Source organism: Hypomesus nipponensis, chromosome 12 (genome assembly GCF_054491055.1).
Source record: "Hypomesus nipponensis isolate SF chromosome 12, ASM5449105v1, whole genome shotgun sequence".
Taxonomy (NCBI): domain Eukaryota; kingdom Metazoa; phylum Chordata; class Actinopteri; order Osmeriformes; family Osmeridae; genus Hypomesus; species Hypomesus nipponensis.
Window position 1 is genome coordinate 7,710,674 of NC_140372.1, and position 19,839 is coordinate 7,730,512.

A 19,839-nucleotide genomic window follows, 5' to 3' on the forward strand; every position below is an offset into this window, starting at 1 on the left:
TTTGCCCAGACAGCAAATCCTTGTCACTTACTGTTCTGTAGCTTCTGTGTGCAAGGCTCCATGCTGACTTGGCTCAGATGCTGTACGTTTGACCGGAAAGGAATGGAGGAGAAGATCTATCAAACTGACTGAGGGAGGGGTGGTTATGAATTAATGCGCGTCTTAAGCTTGAGCGTGCACATATAACAAAGATCCAGCTTGTAAGCCTTTGTCGGCACTTACTAAGACACGTCTGTCATGTACAATTGTCTTGTACACTCTTGTAGAAACTTTGTGGCATTTTTTTCTGTGCCAGGTTATAAACCGGAATTATGGCTTGCTCACAGTAGTTAGTGTGAAACTCGTTGGTACAATTTGACTCCTGACAGTAGTCTGTCTAATACCTCTCATGTTCCATTGAAATCCAGTTAATTTAGCTTAACTGCTCCTCCCTAGATGTGGGCTCGGTGGAAGGCCTTGCCTACCATAAAGCCAGGGACTCAATTTACTGGACAAGCTCCACCAGCTCAACCATCAGCAGGCACAGCCTCGACCAGAGACAGCCCGGGGCTTTCCTCAGAGAGGCTGTTGTCACCATGGCAGAGGAGGACCAACCCCATGCCTTGGTTTTGGAGGAGTGCCAGAAGTAGGTGTTGTTGTTTTCACCCCCCATTACTGTACATTCTCTGGGGCCTAGTTGTTCTCATTATGCGCGGATAACAGGAACTTTCAGTGTGCTGTGATGGATGTGTAAAAGCTGCAGTCTCTACTGGTGGGACAATGTGTGATCTAAGATGCTGAAGCTTTTTTATATGTATGTATATTTATATATATATATATATATATATATATATATATATATACATATATATATATATATATAAAAAAAAAAAAAAAGCTTCAGCATCTTAGATCACACATTTTGACTTTTAACACATGCTGAGTTCTCTGCTCTACAGCACACTGGGTAAGAAGCTGACTGAATGATCACAGGAAAAGTATTTCTTCACACTGTCTGTTTGTGCTACTTTACAGTAGACCTACTGATCCCTGGAAACAAAAATGCCAGCATAAAAAAACTGCAGTACTGTTTTTGAAATAAGTATATTTATTGTTTATACGAATGTTTACTTTGTTGTAATGCCAATTTCTGTTCATAGAAATGTATTTTTCATTGTGAAATTTGAAGTGTTGACTGTTCTAGTAGTGAAATAACTCCTGAGCGCCTACAGTCTTAGACAGGGAATAGGATTCAGGCCTCTCTATTTGTACCCATAGTTAGATGTGGTTAGGGTTAGGGGAGGTTTAACAACATAGAAACCAAGTACAATCATAGTATTTTCCGTAACCGTTTTCCCATCCCAACGATGCAACTCTTTCACACACATAAGCCCTTGATTAAGATTTTTTTTTTATGTACAGTCCCAGGTTTGTGTGAATGTGCGTGCCAGTCCTAACTATGTCATCAATGCAGGGACATTTGCCTGCAGCGTTAAAAATTTAATTGTGTTATTATGTCCTCGATTTTCCAGTCTGATGTTCTGGACTAACTGGAATGAGCATCATCCCAGCGTTATGAGGGCTACGCTTGCGGGAAACAACATCCAGAGGATCGTCAGTACGGACGTTGTCACACCCAATGGCCTCACCATCGACCACAAGGCGGAGAAACTCTACTTCTCTGACGGAACCCTGGGGAAGATTGAACGATGTGAATATGACGGCTCTCAAAGACATGTGAGTAGCTAGGATTTGACTTCAAAGTCATGGCGCCATTTCTTTCGTAGTTTTCATTATTCTCATTTAGTGCCGATGGAAGGTGTCTAACCCGGTTTTGATTATTGTTCATTGCAGCGAGGAAAGGAGTTGCTTTGTCTGATAACTAAGACTTTGAAGCCGTTTAGCTGTTTTTAGAGTACCCAAACTTTTTCTTGCTTCACAGCATTTTGACTACTAGTCCAATGTGTCAAATTGACTTTGAGCATGCTGGCTCCTCTTAGTACTTAACAGATGTCAAATTGAACAACCTTTAAGTGCCACCCTGTACATGGACTGCTTGTGCCATCATGGCCATGCATAGTCATGAATGTGGCCACTTAAGGAAACTGCCTTTTAATGAGATGTGTGATGTTTTGACAGCTTAAATGTTCAAGTGCTGCCATAGAGGCTGGCAAGGCTTAGCGTCGGTTGTGATGGAGGTCTTTGATGCACTGCACTACAATATTTCACAGTGTAGTGTCCTGGAACGACGGATGTGTCAATCACAAAGCCCACGATCTGGCAAGCCCAGCCTAGAAACCTGGAACTAAGCCCTGTGTGCGGTATGTGGATGGCCAGAGACATGCTCCTCTTGGCATACAATATTTACCGTATGGATTTATGATGGATTTATGATGCAAAGCTCCAGCTGTCTTCCAGACCTTCACGTCAGACCATTACAATTAATGATTCTTCAACCCATCGGGTTGTTTTGTTCACCATTAGAATGAAAGCTATTCTGAATGCAAGTTGGTCATTTTCTCTCTGTAGTTCAGTGTCTTTCACAGTAGTTCTCAGTCACATGTCTCTCAGGTGATACATTGTTTCTTTAGACTTCAAATATACCTCTTTGTCCCCTTGTAGCTCATTTAAGAGAAATAAGCACTCAAAGTGAAATGAACAAAACTTTCTATGAGTACCTACCAATTAAGTAGAGTAGTGCTTAGGGCATTATATATGTGTTGTTCACAATTATCTTAGTAGTCTTCATCTTTCTATTACTGCTGGTTTTACCTTAGTTTTCCTCAGACATCAGACTGTAATGACAGGGCTCCTCATTTCATGGTTAACTAGAAATCCTGGAGCTCTGGAAAAATCCTGCAAAAAACGGTAGTGTTGCTATGTTTTACTGTATAGTGTTTTACTGTGTGAAATTGTTTTGTTTGATACAAATGTGTTTTACCCCAATATACAGCCCTATGTATATTGTATCGGTAACTTGTTCATTTTTACTGTTAATTTTGATTTATTTCTATCTGGTACCTGTAAAAATACAATATCCCCTTGGGATTAATAAAGTACGTACTTGCCTATCTACTTACCTACCATTTACACTACTTGGTGTGTGAAAGTAATTTATCATCTCCTGGTGCAATGGAAGATCTTTCCTCAAACGCTGAGGCTTCTCTCTGTATATGGACACATAGGAACAGTAATTGATAGTGCTTCAGCCTCTTGGCTTTGAGGCATTTGTATCCATTAGGCCCACACCACAGGGGGCGATACGTTAAACAGTCGCTTCTTCTTTCCCTTCTGTTTGCAGCTTGTCCTGGAATCGGGGCCGGGGACCTTTTTTGGACTGGCAATTTACGGGAACTTAATCTTTTGGTCCGACTGGGTCAGAAGGGCTGTGGTACGTGCAGATAAATACACAGGGGGCAACGTTAAAGTTCTGCGAGCTGACATCCCACACCAGCCAATGGGGATCATTGTGGTTGCCAAGGACACCAACAGTTGTGAGTGATTGACTGTAAACTATAATATTTTATTAATTTTGCACGTTTTGCACAGCAAGAAACTTCTTCAAAATTAGCGCCATTGCACAACCTTGTTTGCTTCCATTTGTTGAAGGTAATTATGTTTCCGTAGCCTAGGTTGCTATGAATAGGATTTCTCTTTCAATAGCTCATTTGAAATACTTTTCTCTGAATGTTCACAATGCAACCCAAGTGCTAGGAAGAATAAAGGCCAGGTCCAGGAATGTAGTCAGCCCCTCGACACTTGACCCGTCCTGTGGCATGGCCAGTGCACTCAGCTAAATCCTCATCATTTGCATCACAGCACTCTCCCTGTCCACGTCCGTTTTGGCAGGGCCGTAGGCACCGAGGCTATGATTCACAGCTTTCCTCCTCATGCCACCGGTGGTGCCAAGCACAGTTCAAACAAGGGTCCGCTGGGAAGGACTCCCTTTGCCTCCGCAACACGGGCGTCCTTAAAATGTTAGCAGAGTTTTTGGAGGCTAAATCACTCTGGCAGTCACTTCCAAATCTTGGGTTGATAAATTGTGCGCAATAACCCTTTTTGTATGATTTTTTTTTGTCTCCAATTTAATGGCGACTTTTAAAGCAAATTTCCTCCATAACTCTGTATGTGCCTTGTCTTTATTATGTGCATGCAGTAGTAGAAACATCCTCTCATCAGGATGTTGGCTGTTTTTCCAGGTGAGCTGTCTCCTTGTCGAGTACTGAATGGGGGTTGTCACGACCTCTGCCTTCTCACCCCACAAGGCACAGTGAACTGCAGTTGCAGAGGGCAGCGCGTGTTACAGGAGGACAACAGATGTGTATGTAAGTCTACAGTTTTTTATCTCCTCCACCCACTCGACAGCCAATCATTAAGGTCTAATGACTCCGCTTTGAACCCGACATCCAGTCTTACTCATAAGCCCACTGGGAGTGAAGTTAGGATATTAAGCTAACTGGTGGATTTAGTTGGAGCACAGTAGACTCTGTGAAGGTTCTGGACTATAGATGTCAATTTGCAAATGACAGTTTAAGCCTACAGAAATTATCTATGGTATTTCATTCAATGGCACACAGTGTAAAACATGTTTAGCTGTGTATGGATTTCCCATTGTCCACAGAGAAGCAGAGAATACAAGCAGTGATGTCTGTTAAGTTCTGCAAGGTGAAACTATGGGCAAGGAAAATGAGAAACATTTCAGACTGATGTGGGAATTAGTATGCCTCAAACATTTTTAGTTTAGCTGAGGATTGTTTGGAAAGAATTGATATACAAAAGCAGTCTCAAAATACTAAAAAAGCAGTCTAAAATGAAGCCTTCAAACCAAAGTGTGCCCCTTTTCTCATTTTGCAGCTAAGACCTCATTGTGCAACATCCACACTGAGTTTGAATGTGGAAATGGCGAGTGCATTGACTATCTCTTTACGTGTGATGGAATAGCTCACTGCAAAGACAAGTCAGATGAGAAAATGCAGTATTGTGGTAAGCACCCCATTGATCCTACTGTCTTAGCAGCTTCCTCCAGTGAAAATCCTTTTTCTTCTAGCGAAATCTCCCGGGACCTCTGTGGAATGACTAATAGACTCACTTCATCAAATTGCACAAGACACAATATGTGTGATCTGTTAAATTACTACTTTGTCAAATTTCAGTTGGACAATTTCGTTTTTTCTTTTTCTGCTCGTTCAGATAACAGAAATTGCAGACAAGGCTTCAGGAGTTGCTTTAACAGGCGCTGTGTGGCCAACACATTGGTTTGTGATGGAGTCGACGACTGTGGTGACAATTCAGATGAGGTGTACTGTAAAAGTGAGAGAAAAAACGACTGCAATGCAGCACAGAACATCTCTAATACAGCAATATGTACTATCTACCTGTCCCTTTGTTTTTACCTGAAGAATAAGAAATGCCATCTTATTTCCTCTAACCAACAGTCTACTCTCACCTTTAGATGCAACCTGTGGTCTTTCGGAATGGCGTTGTCAAGACTGGACTTGCATTCCGGCCTCGTCCAGATGCAATCAGGTCATTGACTGCACCGACGCCTCGGATGAAAAGAACTGCAGTAAGATAAGCCTTTTTGTCAAGGCCCTCCAATGTAATTCTCATATCTCCTGGCGCTGTTGCCGTGATATTAATGTGGTGGACGTTACTGTTTTCCCAGATAACCTGGACTGTTCAGATTACTTTCAGCTCGGGGTGAAAGAGGCTGAGTTTATCAGCTGCAACTCCACATCGCTCTGCATCCACCCGTCCTGGATATGTGATGGAGCCAACGATTGTGGGGATTATTCCGATGAAGCTCTCTGCCGAGGTGACAAGCTCTTGTTCTCTACTGTAGATCTGCACATACTCTGGATGAGTTGAATCATGAGGGGATAAAGCTCTAGTGGTATTGAAGTGGACTGTCTGTGTTTACAGTTTAGTAGAGAGTTTTTGATATTAGATACTATATGTCGTACAGAATAATATAAAGTATCTGATCTGACACAGCTTTATTATACTCCTGCTCATTGATAATAAAATGGAAGCTAGAGTAATGCCCCGTGAATGACTGTTGTATCTTGCTCCTGTCCAGCCTCCCTAAGACGCGGGTGTCCTGATGGGTATTTTGCGTGCCCCAGTGGGAACTGCATCTCCAGCGTGTGGCTCTGTGATGGCCAGAGCGACTGTGAAGATGGAGCAGACGAATTACAGTGCGGTACGTAAGCCCCGCTGCCCACACAGGAATGTCATTTCAGATATTTGGATATGTAAGTTGTTACGCATGAATGTTTACAACAAACATTGCTTGTAGAATACTAAAACAAATGCATAATTTATTATTACCGTTACAATCATACATTCACATTTAATACAGAAGCAGAGCATTTCACCATTTCCATGATGATGATGAACTTTATAAAAAAAAGCCATCAGGCCTTAGGTTTCAAGGAAAGGTAGCTTCATTCTACAACTACAGTAGGATTATGTGGAACAGATGTGTCCAGTGTGAAAGAGCTGCAGTAGTTCAGGCTGATGTACTTGGACGGTTTATCCCCTGCTGTCTCTCTGGTCAATATTCCGGTGAGCTGTTGTCAGATAAGAGGATGGGCCGGCTATGGGAAGGTGGTCTTGAAATCAAACAGTGCAGCTTCAGGATGTGTTTCCTCTCTCCTGCTGAGCCAAATCTTTACTCCCCTACTTGAGCCTGTGGAAGATCCGCTTCAAAGCCCTTTAATGTCTCATAAAGAATCATAACTGGAGCCCACAATCCTCCCGGGCAGGTATCTAAGCAATGCTCTTTGACCCCACATTCCAAGTGAATGTGCATTCCTTTGCTGAGTTGTGTTTGGAAAGCTTCCCAGTGCCCAGGTGGACACACACAGTGATTCCCAGGCACCGCACCAGTGTCCGCATCTTGTGTTGACCTTGGCCTCGGCTGTTGCAAATGGGAGATTGTTGGCGGCAGGAGAAAGGCAGCAACGTGCCACAGTGAAATCGATGGGATAAACAAATAAGCAAATAAACAAAACGGACAATGTGCCCTAGGATGTGCTTGTGCAGGCTGGAATATTTTGCCTCTTTTTGCACTCTTTTGTACAGGGGTTGATTTACAAGGCGAGTGCCACTTTGAAAGTGCTTAGCAAATGAATGTCCCAACACTACGTTGCAGAACCCATTTTAAAAATGACTGTGATATTTTTCCATAAATTCCACATGCATGGGAACAAATGGGAACATGTAATGCTGCCTTTTAGCAGGAGATTTATGCAGTCCTGGGTTTTGCAATGGGCCCATGCCATTTCTCCTCTTTCCACGACACATGGAAGCAGAATGTTTGACAGAATGTTTGACAGAACAACGCTCTGTTAAGAACCCTAATTTTATTTGTCAGTTCTCCGTTACTTTAGACTCTCCGTGTTTGTGGAACCAGTTTGCGTGCGCCGTGAACAAGTGCATCGACAAACAATGGCTCTGCGACGGAGAGGATGACTGCGGCGATGCCTCGGACGAGAGCCAGGAGATGTGTGGTTCGTGTTTGAATTGGCTTCAGCATTGCATGGCCTCAGTATGTAGTCCCATGGTTGAATGTTAGGGATGCACGTATTCCCTCTGGGAATATTAAGCCCTACTTGATGACCAAGCGTTCCCTCCAAATGACAGGGTCGGAGACCTACGAACGTGAGTGGGCTTGGGTGTCCTATTTTCTGTGTGCTCCAGTCACTGTGTGTCTGTGCGTCTCCAGGCTCGGTGACCTGTGGGCCGGGCCTGTTCAGTTGCCCCGCCTCCTACGCCTGCGTGCCTCAGAACTGGCTGTGTGACGGGGAGAGGGACTGCCCCGACGGCAGTGACGAACACTCTGCTGCCGGCTGTGGTGAGACTCCCTCTTGTGCTGTACTGTTGGTCCACGAGCCGTCCCCTTGACCTCACCCTCGACGCACTCACGCACTGTGCGCACAGCTCAAACGTTTATTTACACGTGACATCCAGACTGAAGCAACCACGTCTTTATACATATTCTTCTAAGTATCTCATCATGGAAGAATGGTCCTTGATTGACAACTACAGAGGATAACCCTGTTGTGACCCTCTTCCATCAGCCCTCAACAGTACTTGCATCAAGGGGATGTTCAGATGCCACAATCAGAGGTGCATCGGACAGAGATTTGTTTGTGACCATGATGACGACTGTGGCGACAACTCCGATGAGTCACCAGAGTGTGGTCCGTGACTTATTGAGTTCCCTAACATCCCATATGTAGCTATTGGATTTACAAAAGTCAATGATTTCTGACGACACAAAAACACACATCATTTTTCACCCTGTCTTTACATGCTTATGTGTGTACCTACCTATTGTGCATGTGTGTGTGTGTGTGTGTGTGTGTGTGTGTGTGTGTGTGTGTGTGTGTGTGTGTGTGTGTGTGTGTGTGCGTGTGTGTCCTCACAGAGTATCGCTCCTGTGGACTGGGGGAGTTCCGCTGTGCAGATGGGCGTTGTTTGCCGAGTGCCCAGTGGGAATGTGATGGTTCACCCGACTGTCTGGATCACTCTGACGAACTGCCACACAACCCAAAGTGCTCAGCTGCAGGCAAGCCTTTTATCTGGTAGCAGCCGTTTGATGGATATAGCTGAGTCTAGCCTCCCATATGGGATGGGCACAAGCACCTGTTCACTATGACTCTTTGCCTAGTTTTATGCTTATGGACCAGTTTCCTTTGCTTTTTCTTGAATAAATGACTTTTGAATGCACGTTGTTTGCACAAAGATGTGGCAAAGAATAATGATATGGAGTATTATGACACCCAGTTTGTGACACCTTTTTTAAACTCAGTAAGTTGTCTCTGTTCATGCCATGAACACGGCTTGATTACCATCGATGCCCATTGCCTCATTAGAAAGCCTGTGCAATGGTTCCGTCTTCATGTGTGCCAACGGCCGCTGTGTCCCCCTGGCCGGCTTGTGTGACCAGAGAGACGACTGTGGGGACGGTTCAGATGAGCGGAGCTGCCACGTTGACGAATGTCTCAACCGCCATGTCAGTGGTTGCACTCAGGACTGTCAGAACCTGCCTGTTGGCTACAAGGTAGGACCTCATTAGCCCTAAAGCACTCTAGAACACCTAGCCGCCTAGTTTTATTTCTTCAACATCCACCCCCTTCCCACTAGGCTGTTAAAACAAAGCCCAAAGCCCAGCAAAGGTCCTGATGTTGATATTTCAGCAGCTCTCCGAAAATGTTTAACACAAAATTAAACAGAGACGCGGTTATTACATTCCTCAATTTATGACAGGCGTAAGGACTTTTTCAAACTTTATTTGGTTTGTAGATATTATATCCGTGAAATGTGCGACTTGTTCTTTCTGTTCTTTAAGCCTTAAGCCCTGTGGAGAACATTAGGTCTCTTTTTTTCTAGTCTGTCAGAATGAACATGGAGACTGAAGAGAAACAAAAAGCCATAGAATCACTTCAAAACGTGTGAAGAACTGGCTTGTTCATCCAAAAGCTACAGGGATGTGTAGAATAGGATATATCTGAGATATGTCAGGACCTGCTTGAAGCTTTGAGATAGATCTCATCATCAGCATGGTTTTATAGTCTGAGCATGGCCTTGTCCAACACAACCACACCTATTAGCTTTCTGTTGATTGCTTCAGTGCCCCTAGTATATAAAAGACGTTCTTGAAATGACGGGCCACTATCTGTTTTTTTGTCCCCTCCACCTCTAGTGCAAGTGTTGGCCCGGTTTCCGACTGAAGGACGACGGAAAAACCTGCGTCGACGTTGACGAGTGTTCGTCTGACTTCCCCTGTAGCCAGCAATGCATCAACACCTACGGTTCCTACAAGTGCCTGTGTACAGACGGATATGAGGCCCCAGCGAAGAATCACAACAGCTGCAAGTCTCTCTCAGGTGGATATCCGTAGCTACCTCTACGACTCCATACAACATCCCCCCCCCCCAGCCACATCCATCTGATTGTCTCTATCTATCTATCTATCTCTCTCTCTCTCTCTCTATCTCTCTCTCTCTCTCTCTCTCTCTCTCTCTCTCTCTCTCTCTCTCTCTCTCTCTCTCTCTCTCTCTCTCCCTCTCCCTCCCCCTTCTCTGGACTTAATCCCCTTCTCTCTGTTTCCGTCACTCAAGCTTTCCCCTTCCTGAAAGTTTTTTCTTAGGGACTCGCAGTCATAGAAGAATGATGTCATTGTCAGCATGTGGGTGCATGATCGCTTGAAAGGGCCGAGATCCGTACTGAGGACCTGAAGTGTTGTCGTTACTGGCATATGTTCCGAATGGGAGTCTGTGGGGAGGAGAGCCGTGTTTGACAATGACTGACACCTCCCCAGTCTCTGATGGGGCTGAGCAAAGAGGGGGAAGGAGACAGCGGAGCTATTAAAAGTAATGAGTCGGGGTATAATCGCCGGGAGCAGTATTTTTTGAGTCACCTCTGCATAATAGTACATGCCTCTGTGGATCTCTGGGTAATAATTGCAGTCACCAGGTGGTGTTCTGTGAGGTCCTCACCTCCTAACAGTCCCCTGCTTATTTCATGTTTCGCAGCTGAAGAGCCTTTCCTCGTTCTTGCGGACCACCACGAGATTCGGAAAATAAGCACAGACGGGTCCAATTATACTCTGTTGAAACAGGTAATGTAACACGATGCCAGAGTATGGAAATATTTTCTTTGTGCATGTTAGTGTGTTTGTTAAATGGACGATGATCTGCTCAAAGCACATTAAACCCTAACTGAACACTCACACACTAAGTTATGTGAATAGTATGGTAGAATTTTTTGGATCTGGTTGCACAAGGGGGTTTGTCTGCCTGCCTGCCTGCCTGCCTGCCTGCCTGCCTGCCTGCCTGCCTGCCTGCCTGCCTGCCTGCCTGCCTGCCTGCCTGCCTGCCTGCCTGCCTGCCTGCCTGTCTGTCTGTCTGTCTGTCTGTCTGTCTGTCTATCTATCTGTCTGTCTGTCTGTCTGATTAAGTCCCAATGCCATCTCACACATAGTTCAGTTTGTGATATTGCATTAGCGGGCCTCAAGCCAGGCCGGAGATTAAGACGGACACCAGCAGGAGGCAGGTACAGTCACCATGCCTCCTTGATTTGTAGACCAAGAAGCTCATGCTGTGAGGCACTGCTCATCTCAGAGATAATAATACAATTTGCTGTACCATGCTGTCTGGCGGATATCTTCATATCCTGGGTCTGAAATGATTCCAAAACACATTATTTCAAACACTCCAAAACATTCTCTGGGTTATGGGGCAAAGCAATGAGCAACTCCCCCACCCCCCAATGAGATAACTTTGATTAGCTTTAACCAAATCCATCCCCAAGAGCTTTGTGCTGAGGATTACATAATGCATACTGTTTAATGATGGAGATGCTTTCCTTCCATAGGGTCTGAGTAACATCATAGCGCTAGACTTTGACTACAGAAAGGAGCTGATCTACTGGATTGACTCGAGCACACCTAGCCAACGGAGAATAAACCGAATGCGCCTGAATGGGAGTGACCTTAAGGTACAGCCATAGTTTCAAGTGTGTCCTCTATGAGTCCTCTATATGAAAAAAAGAGGACTTTTGCTAGTAGCAATGTGTTGGCTCTTGCTAGAAGGACATACTCAATCAATGGGCTCAAACTACTAAAGTCCCCTTCCAAAGTAAATCTCCTTCTGTCAGTCTGTCTGTTTATCTTCCTCTTTCTCTCTCTAACTTTCTGTCTCTTTAGTTATCTCTCTCTTTCCTCTTCTCTCTCTCTCTTACTCAATCTTCCTTTTTCTCTCTCTTTGTCACTTTCCTTCTTCTCTCTCTCTTTCTCTCTCTCTCTCTCTCTCTCTCTCTCTCTCTCTCTCTCTCTCTCTCTCTATCTCTCTCTCTCTCTCTCTCTCTCTCTCTCTCTCTCTCTCTCTCTCTCCTCTCTCTCTTCTCTTTCTCTCTCGGTCTCTCTCTCCCCTTCTCTCTTCTGCTGGGTAGGATTCCACTGCCTAGAAGATAACAAGGCTTAGATAATATATTGTAAATCTGTAAGTAAACACACTGGGTGTGTAGCTTTGTAAATGTGACAAACTCCCAAACTGAAGGTTGAATTGAAACACACATAAAATAAGGACATTTTCCTCTGCATTATGGTGCTATAATGCATTCCATTTGAGGGTAATGAGGTATGGCATAAAAAAGAGGTGCACAACTGTATTAGAATTTGTGAATGAGGACCACTGCATTGCAGGTATCTTGGGTTAAGGCGTGAGATGGGAGGGTAACCATGGTTGCCCATTAGGGCTGAAGAGGTGTGGAAGATCAACTATAACAAGCCCCCCCCCCCCCTCCCCACTAGTGCCTGTTAATCTTTACCATTGGTAATAACAAACAAAAAAAAGATTCTTCCTTTGATTCCCCTGTTGGATTTGTGCTTCGGGGCTTAAACTAGAACAATTTCTGAGATTACAGTATCAGACCAATGTCACAGCATGAATGGAGCATGGATGTAACAAGTCTGCATGTTTGCTCCCCCATGTGGTCATGTTGTACTGATGGTTTAGGCAGGAGGACTCAGTATAATATTTACTTGATACTTTATTCACACGGTACAACACATCATTGTAACATTTGATTTGGGATTATGGTTGTGCTTGCATCGGCTCCCTGCCGCACCCAACGGAGACACCGTCTCGACCTCCGAGCAGAGAGCAGCGACGCATTCCCCCTACGACAGGAAACACAGAACCAAGGGTGGAGGCCGGGGAGGCGGAGGCAGCAGATTAAACAGGAAGCACCCTGTGTCGCACTAGCAAAGCAGAGTGCAGCGATATCCTGATTAAATAACCCGCCCTGCTAAGAAGATGTGCACCTACTGCTTGATATGACGCGCTGCCAGTGACGCGCTGCTAATGAGGCGCTATGTCTCGTGTCCCCCTGCATGAACCAGCTCCGCTTGATTTCAGGAATGTAGACACAGAGTATCAAAGGTTTACATACTTTCACATACAGTCTGAAGCTCTGATGCTTTTTTATATGCCACTTATCCACTTTGCCCTTTCATTCAGTGTTATCATCCAACTCTTTATGTAGAGGGGAAATAAACATGTCTGCATTTCCTAAAGGCAAAAATAAATACAAACTTTCGATTCAGCCTGCTTTTCTTCGATTCATCCCCTCAACTCTCTTACTTTATAACCAGTCAAACAGAGACTTGCCTTTCAGACAGGGAAAATCAAAATAACTGCCATTACTTTTAAGACAAGATATGTGAGTTTCTTTTATGGTTAAAAGAAGTGCTTCTTATCCATCTGGTGCAACCATTGTTTGAATCCACACAAGATGGCAAGGAGTTTTGCCGAAAAAAAAAGAAAAAAACGGTGTACGTTTTTGATTCAAAGGGGCTTCATTTACATTATCGGTCTTGGTTGCTATGGTTACATCACAGTCCAAGTTAAAATGTTGTTGACTTGAAATGTGGCTTTCTGTATTATTGAATAGCATACTGTTTTCTGTCTGTGTGTTGATCAGCCACATGTTTGTTCTATTTAGAATATTCATGTCCTCATTTCGTTAACCCGGTAACCCTCAGATAGTCCACCGGACATCCATCCCCAGTGCGCTGGCAGTGGATTGGATTGGGAAGAACCTGTACTGGTGTGATGTCGAGAAGAAGACCTTGGAGGTGTCCAAGGCCAACGGCCTCTATCCCACCATTCTGGTCAGCACTGGTCTGACCAGCCCCTCTGACCTGGCCCTGGACCCCAGTTCTGGGTACCTACCTCCTCCCTCTTCCACAAACCCACAAATCACAGGCTGGTCGTCACAGAACGGAGACAGTATTGTGTTAGAAAACACACCTAAACATCATCTAAAACTGTTCCAGAATATATGCTCATCAGCCTTCAGTACATCAGATCTGAAATAGATATGTTCGTATTGTTCTGAGTTTGTGACATCCGACTGTTATTCTGTGTGGTCGTCCAGCCATTCTACCACTGAAAGGGAACACATTCCAACAGTTATTACTGGAGAGAGTTCAGAAGGAGTGAATGAATGAACCTGAAGTGTTTTTCCTTCCGTTGTAGATATGTCTTCTGGATCGATAACGGAGAGCAGCCACACATTGGCAGGATCGGCATGGATGGCACTGACAGGCTGGTGTTCAGCAGCACAGAAATGTCTAATCCCACCGCTCTTACTATCGACTACACTACCAAGCGGATTTACTGGGCTGACTCCAATCACCTTCTGTTTTCAAATATGGAAACTTCAAAAGCACACAAAGGTACAGGACATAAGGATGTCATTATGTTTGCCCTATAACCCACGTGAGTTTATTGTAACATTCTGTTCTAACAGATCATTATTGCACCCTTTAAAACTAAATACTACAATGAGTCCAATCCAATAGGGAATGCAGTTATTATACACAAATCGTCCGTTGTAAAAAATCGAAAACATCATTTGTAGCCTGATTTTAGGGTGAGAATGATTCAACTTCTTCAGCACAAGGTTTGAATTAGAAGCGGTGCTAATTGTGTGTGAGTGAGAACCAGCTCAGACAAACCTCTGACAAGTCCATCCTTCACTTTACCAATGAAACAGAAACCCCACCAGTGACTTGTCTGACACAACTGGCTATCACAGCCATAAATCAGGAGATCCTGAGCAAGGGTGCAATTGTCCGTTTGGGTGACTGTGACTTAGTGTGTGTGCGAGGGACATCACCTGCTGGCATTTTCGACTCCCTGATTCATACCATTTTCAATTGATTGCAGTGCCTGTTCTAGACATCCGAGGAGTGGTGGGACTAGCTCTCTTTGAAGACTACATCTATTGGACTGACGAGAAGTCCAAGTCCCTGAGCCGTGCCCACAAAACCTCCGGGCTTCAGAGAGTGGAGCTCCTCGGCTCCTGGCATGCCATCAGGAACATCAAGGTGTACCATCCTCTCTGCCAGCCTGACGGTAATTGTCTGCCTGTGTTCATTTGTGTGCGTCTGCGTGTGTGCGTCTGCGACTATGAGCGTGTTGGCTTTTGCGCGTGTGTTTTACGTGTCTGCATGTGTCTGTACGTCTGGGAGTGTTTGGCCACCTGTATGTAGAGTAGATGGATGGGAAAAGCATGGGAAGGAAAGTGCAGTGTTTTGTCCCACTTGCAGTACCCAAACACCAGTGTCAGGTGACCAACGGGGGATGCAGCCACCTCTGCCTGCTGTCTCCAGGAGGAGGATACAGATGTGCCTGCCCCACCCACTTCTACCTGGCTGCCGACTCTAAGACCTGCCTGTCTAACTGCACCGCCAGTCAGGTCAGTGCGCCGTCTCCCTCATAGACAGTCACTTCTTCCTATTCACACGGTCTGTTCCTACTGGTATTTGGTGTACACACCCTACACTACTAATGGGATTCATATCATGGAATGGTCTTATGCGTGTGTCTTTGTTAATGGCTGTCTGGTGCAGTTTCGCTGCGGGACAGACGAGTGCATCCCCTTCTGGTGGAGGTGTGACACGGTGGACGACTGTGGCGATGGATCTGATGAGCCTCCAGACTGCCGTGAGTCTCCCCTCAGACATCGTGTAGTGCGCAGCGCACACTGTGACCAGCTGGAGTTGCTGGAGTCTAAAGTGACAATCATTCACATCTGAGCACGCGCACTGCACCGGTTCTGTTTCTCTTCCAGCGGAAAACCTATCAGCACTGTGTTAGAACCAAGCCAGGATGTGTCTCCGTGGAGACACAAATGTTTATCTTTCTCATTATCTGATGGTTAGAAAGATATTTATTTTTCCTTTGGTTGTTTTTTAAGTGACTGAGGTGAAAGATGTGTCTGTGTGTGTGTGTGTGTCTGTATATATGTGTGTGTGTGGATTCTCGCCCCCCAGCTGAGTTCCGTTGTCAACCTGGAAGGTTCCAGTGCGGCACAGGACTGTGCGCTCTCCCCCCCTTCATCTGCGATGGAGAGAACGACTGCGGGGACAACTCCGATGAAGCCAACTGTGGTGAGGCTTGGAGCGCCTTCATTCAAGCCTCCAAGAATTTCATCACACGATTATTCTTTTTTTTTCTCCAAGATTCTCCAAATGTAAAAAGAATACAACGTTGTGCGATGGAAAGGAAAGTAAAGCTTTTCTTTCTTTTTCTTCTTAGAGTCATACATCTGTCTACCGGGACAGTTCAAATGCAGGAAACAGAAGAAGTGCATCCCCCTGAACCTGCGCTGTAATGGTCAGGATGACTGTGGGGATGGAGAGGATGAAACAGACTGTCGTAAGACACCCAGATCCCACACTCTCTTACACTTTCATTTCTCTGGAAGGGTCTTGAAGAGGCGACTGACTGAGAGATAAATGGGTTGACAGCGGGACATTTTTTTTTATTGGCGAGTTTCGGCAGGTGAAAAATGACCCTGCAAAATGAGGGAGTATTCATAAAAGGCTTAGCTGTTAACACTGCTGACATTTCCTCTTGCGCTTCGAGAGAGTGAGGGAAAGAGAGGAAGTCTTGGCTGAGAAGAACAATACATCTTCTCCCCTCTAATAAGGGAGAAATCCCTTTTCCTCAATTCCCTGAAGAAGCTATATGGTTGTATTTCAAAATGTATCATTAAACCATATTGCATGAACGACGGATTGAGTTAGCACCCTCCGTCCAGATTTGATCCTCTGTTCAAAACCATTAGAAAAGCCCGTGATGGGCTTTGTTATGCGGGCCTTGCTATTGCTACCAAAAGCATCCCAGAGAAATGTAATTACACGCTCAGTGCATAGGGTACAAGCACACGGAGAGATGAGAGGACACAGAGTTTGTGCTTTTTACCAACATAGCATTTTTCTGTTACAACGACCTAGTTTAACTTCAGACTGCTGGAATTCATTTGGATTGTCTGTCTCTTGACATTTAAAGATACATATATATATATATATATATATATATATATATATATATATATATATATATATATACACACACACACACACACACACACACACACGCTTGTGCACACCCTAAAGGGAGGAAAAAGATGATGGAGAAGGGGAGGTGCAGCCCTGGGGATTTTCAAAGCACCTGTAATCTGACCTGCCATGTTGTCAGGACTTGTCTTACAAGTGACATCTTCTAAGACAACTTGGCTCAAGTCACTCCTCAACCCCCACAGAGTCCATGTTAATCCCTGTTAGAGACAAGCACCGGGTTAATGATAGGCCTCTCCAAGAAGCTGCCGGTGGATCTTAATCCCTCTCTCTTCTGCCTCAACCCCTCCCTCTGTCTTTATCTCTGCCTCTACCCCTGCCCCTCCCCTACCTCTACTTCTTAATGTACCCTTTCCCTCTTCCTCTCCCCCTTCCCTTACCTATACCCCTGCCTCTACCCCCACCCCTGCCTCTCCCCTACCTCTCCCCTGCCTCCCCCTAGTGCATGTGTCTGCTGCGGCTGTCAGATCCAGCTTGGCTTATTGTGGAACCCTGGTGCCCTGGGGTGGTTGGGGTGGGGGTGTTGAAGCTAGAGGAAGCGTACGGTAAACGCCCCAGCAGGGGGCTGAGCAGGGGAGGATGGCAGGGGCTGGAGCTGGCGCTGGGGCTGCTGCTGCTGGAGGCTGAGCTTCCCAGGGCTGAGTCTCACCCAGGGTGGAGATTAGGGCCGACAGGAGGAGGGTAAGTCTGGGATGATCACGCTGGGAGGGCAGGTGTTACAGCTGGAGCTGGAAGTCACCGTACTACAGAGAATGTTCTGGATCTGACTGCAGAGAAGTTGGAAGGGAGGGGGGGGGGGGGCGATGGGGAAGGGGGGGCGGCATAGTTAAGCCCAGTGACATATATTTTCCTTGATATTCTCACTAATATTTTTGTATTCTTTAATTTTCTGTCAGTTGCATTGACCTGTAATACAGACAGAGTTCTTCCATTCTTCCTACTGCAGGAAGATATTGATTGCTTCTCCTCTTCTTTCAACGCTTCACTGAATTGCCACAGTACTTTCTTTAGTAATTCCATCTCAACACCTATTCTTTCTCAGCTGACAGCACATGCTCCTCGGACCAGTTTCAATGCAAGACCTCCATGCACTGCATCTCCAAGCTGTGGGTCTGCGACGAGGATCCTGACTGCGCTGATGGCTCGGACGAGGCCAGCTGTGGTGAGCGACCCCATTTTTCACCCAGAGAGTTTCAAAGGCTGTTGCGCATGAGCCTTGAGATTTGAACAGGTTGGAATGTACATTGTTGCATGTAAGTTCCAGTTGGAGGGTTTATTTGCATCACTGCACTAGTAAATACATTTGATGTAGCACTCATCACTCACACAACCAGAACATTGTCTAGTACAGTGGATAAAAATAACAACTTGAGCTCAAGAGGATTCACACATAATCATACATTCTGAAGATGAAGTAGTCTTGCGACTGAACATCTAAAAATCCACATACCCACCAATAATAATATTCTATTATTCCACCTGATGTGTAATCCTATGTGATTTCATTTCCTTTAGATTTATTTCCTTCATTTTCACTCATCTTTCCCAGGAATACAGTTTTCAACATAGTGGTAGAAGTTCCTGAGTAATAAGCTTCGTTCAAATTAAGATTCTTCTAATGACACACTAAATCTGAATATAAGCACTCAAACATGACGCAGATTGTAAATGAATAATGCATTCTGTATTCATCTCCTCTCCTGGCAGTTGGATTAAAAGTCTTGACAGTGAGATGAGAGGAAATTGCCTTGCCCATTTGTGTAGTGCTGGAGTCACCGTGAGGAGATGACATTAGCAGGCTGTCATTGTAATAGGGGAACACGGGAACGAGGGAAAGATATTATCCTCCTGTCCTCGATAGACTTTTCTTATTCCTCACTGTTGCCTTAAGTTAACAGAAGTCATGCACAGATATATAGATAAGACTCTATTCAGCTGGAACATAAGGATATAAATCTATGGCATTGATCTCGGTTTGCCCTGGTTTGGTCTGTGTCCATGCAGATGAGAAGACATGTGGACCTCATGAATTTAGGTGTCAAAACAAATACTGCATCCCAGAACACTGGAGGTGTGATGGCCAGAGCGACTGCGGAGACCACTCTGATGAGGATGACTGCAGTGAGTCACCGGTGTAAAATGATCATTTTCAGCACGTCAATAAACAACTGTAGCCAGACATGGTGTGGGTTGGAACTGACAAGCGACGCTCCTGATGTCACTATGGAAGGAGAATACTTTAGCTTATAGTTAGGACTTGTTGTTGGTTAACTGCGGATAAAAGGAATATATGTGGTGCTGTTCACTATGGTGAAGGTCTTTCATGCTTAATGCTGAGATGGGAAGCCAGGGCTTCAAACCTCTTTGTTCTCCCTGGAATGTCTCAGAGCCGGCAACATGCAAGTCCAAGGACTTTGTGTGCGCTAACGGAGAATGCGTCTCTGCTCGCTTCCGCTGCGATGGGGACAAAGACTGTGGTGATAACTCAGACGAGGTACGCACACAACATCAAATAGGAACCATAACTATTGGAAAGGGTCGTAACTCTGAAGTGGGTTTTTTTGTTGTTTTTTTTCACAGAAAGGGTGTGAGACACACTCCTGTCCAGAAGACCAGTACCAATGTTTAAATCTGCTCTGCATCTCACGCAAGTGGCTCTGTGATGGACAGGAAGACTGCAAGATGGGAGAAGATGAGAATAACTGCCAGGAGCCTGGAATCAGCTACGGTTTGCCCATTTTCAGAATAGCTACTGGATATTCCTTATTTGTCTCTGGACTGAGGTCCATCAATCATATAATGATTGTATTTTGAGGACGTGTGTATACGCAGAAGCTATGTAGAAGCTATGTTAAATTAATACCTGTAAATGCAGTGAAAGGCACTCCAGGTTTGTGACACAAATAGACACCTGACAC

The 19,839-nt window shown here is 45.0% G+C and overlaps 1 protein-coding gene across 1 annotated transcript in view; it reads left to right on the top strand.

Annotated features, from left to right (window-relative positions):
• The window catches only part of lrp1ba (low density lipoprotein receptor-related protein 1Ba), a 68,758-nt gene that overhangs the window by 34,047 nt on the left and 14,872 nt on the right, over window positions 1-19,839 (top strand). The window contains exons 41-68 of the mRNA XM_084668580.1: window positions 436-625; window positions 1,512-1,716; window positions 3,281-3,473; window positions 4,179-4,304; window positions 4,834-4,962; window positions 5,170-5,289; window positions 5,432-5,545; window positions 5,645-5,794; window positions 6,059-6,181; window positions 7,374-7,493; window positions 7,709-7,837; window positions 8,064-8,186; window positions 8,414-8,554; window positions 8,862-9,049; window positions 9,692-9,875; window positions 10,524-10,609; window positions 11,365-11,487; window positions 13,535-13,716; window positions 14,031-14,230; window positions 14,724-14,912; window positions 15,107-15,255; window positions 15,410-15,503; window positions 15,833-15,949; window positions 16,098-16,217; window positions 17,964-18,083; window positions 18,926-19,042; window positions 19,309-19,415; window positions 19,502-19,649. Of these exons, the coding sequence (XP_084524706.1) occupies window positions 436-625; window positions 1,512-1,716; window positions 3,281-3,473; window positions 4,179-4,304; window positions 4,834-4,962; window positions 5,170-5,289; window positions 5,432-5,545; window positions 5,645-5,794; window positions 6,059-6,181; window positions 7,374-7,493; window positions 7,709-7,837; window positions 8,064-8,186; window positions 8,414-8,554; window positions 8,862-9,049; window positions 9,692-9,875; window positions 10,524-10,609; window positions 11,365-11,487; window positions 13,535-13,716; window positions 14,031-14,230; window positions 14,724-14,912; window positions 15,107-15,255; window positions 15,410-15,503; window positions 15,833-15,949; window positions 16,098-16,217; window positions 17,964-18,083; window positions 18,926-19,042; window positions 19,309-19,415; window positions 19,502-19,649 (3,987 nt within the window). The remainder of the gene's footprint in view (window positions 1-435; window positions 626-1,511; window positions 1,717-3,280; window positions 3,474-4,178; window positions 4,305-4,833; window positions 4,963-5,169; window positions 5,290-5,431; window positions 5,546-5,644; window positions 5,795-6,058; window positions 6,182-7,373; window positions 7,494-7,708; window positions 7,838-8,063; window positions 8,187-8,413; window positions 8,555-8,861; window positions 9,050-9,691; window positions 9,876-10,523; window positions 10,610-11,364; window positions 11,488-13,534; window positions 13,717-14,030; window positions 14,231-14,723; window positions 14,913-15,106; window positions 15,256-15,409; window positions 15,504-15,832; window positions 15,950-16,097; window positions 16,218-17,963; window positions 18,084-18,925; window positions 19,043-19,308; window positions 19,416-19,501; window positions 19,650-19,839) is intronic.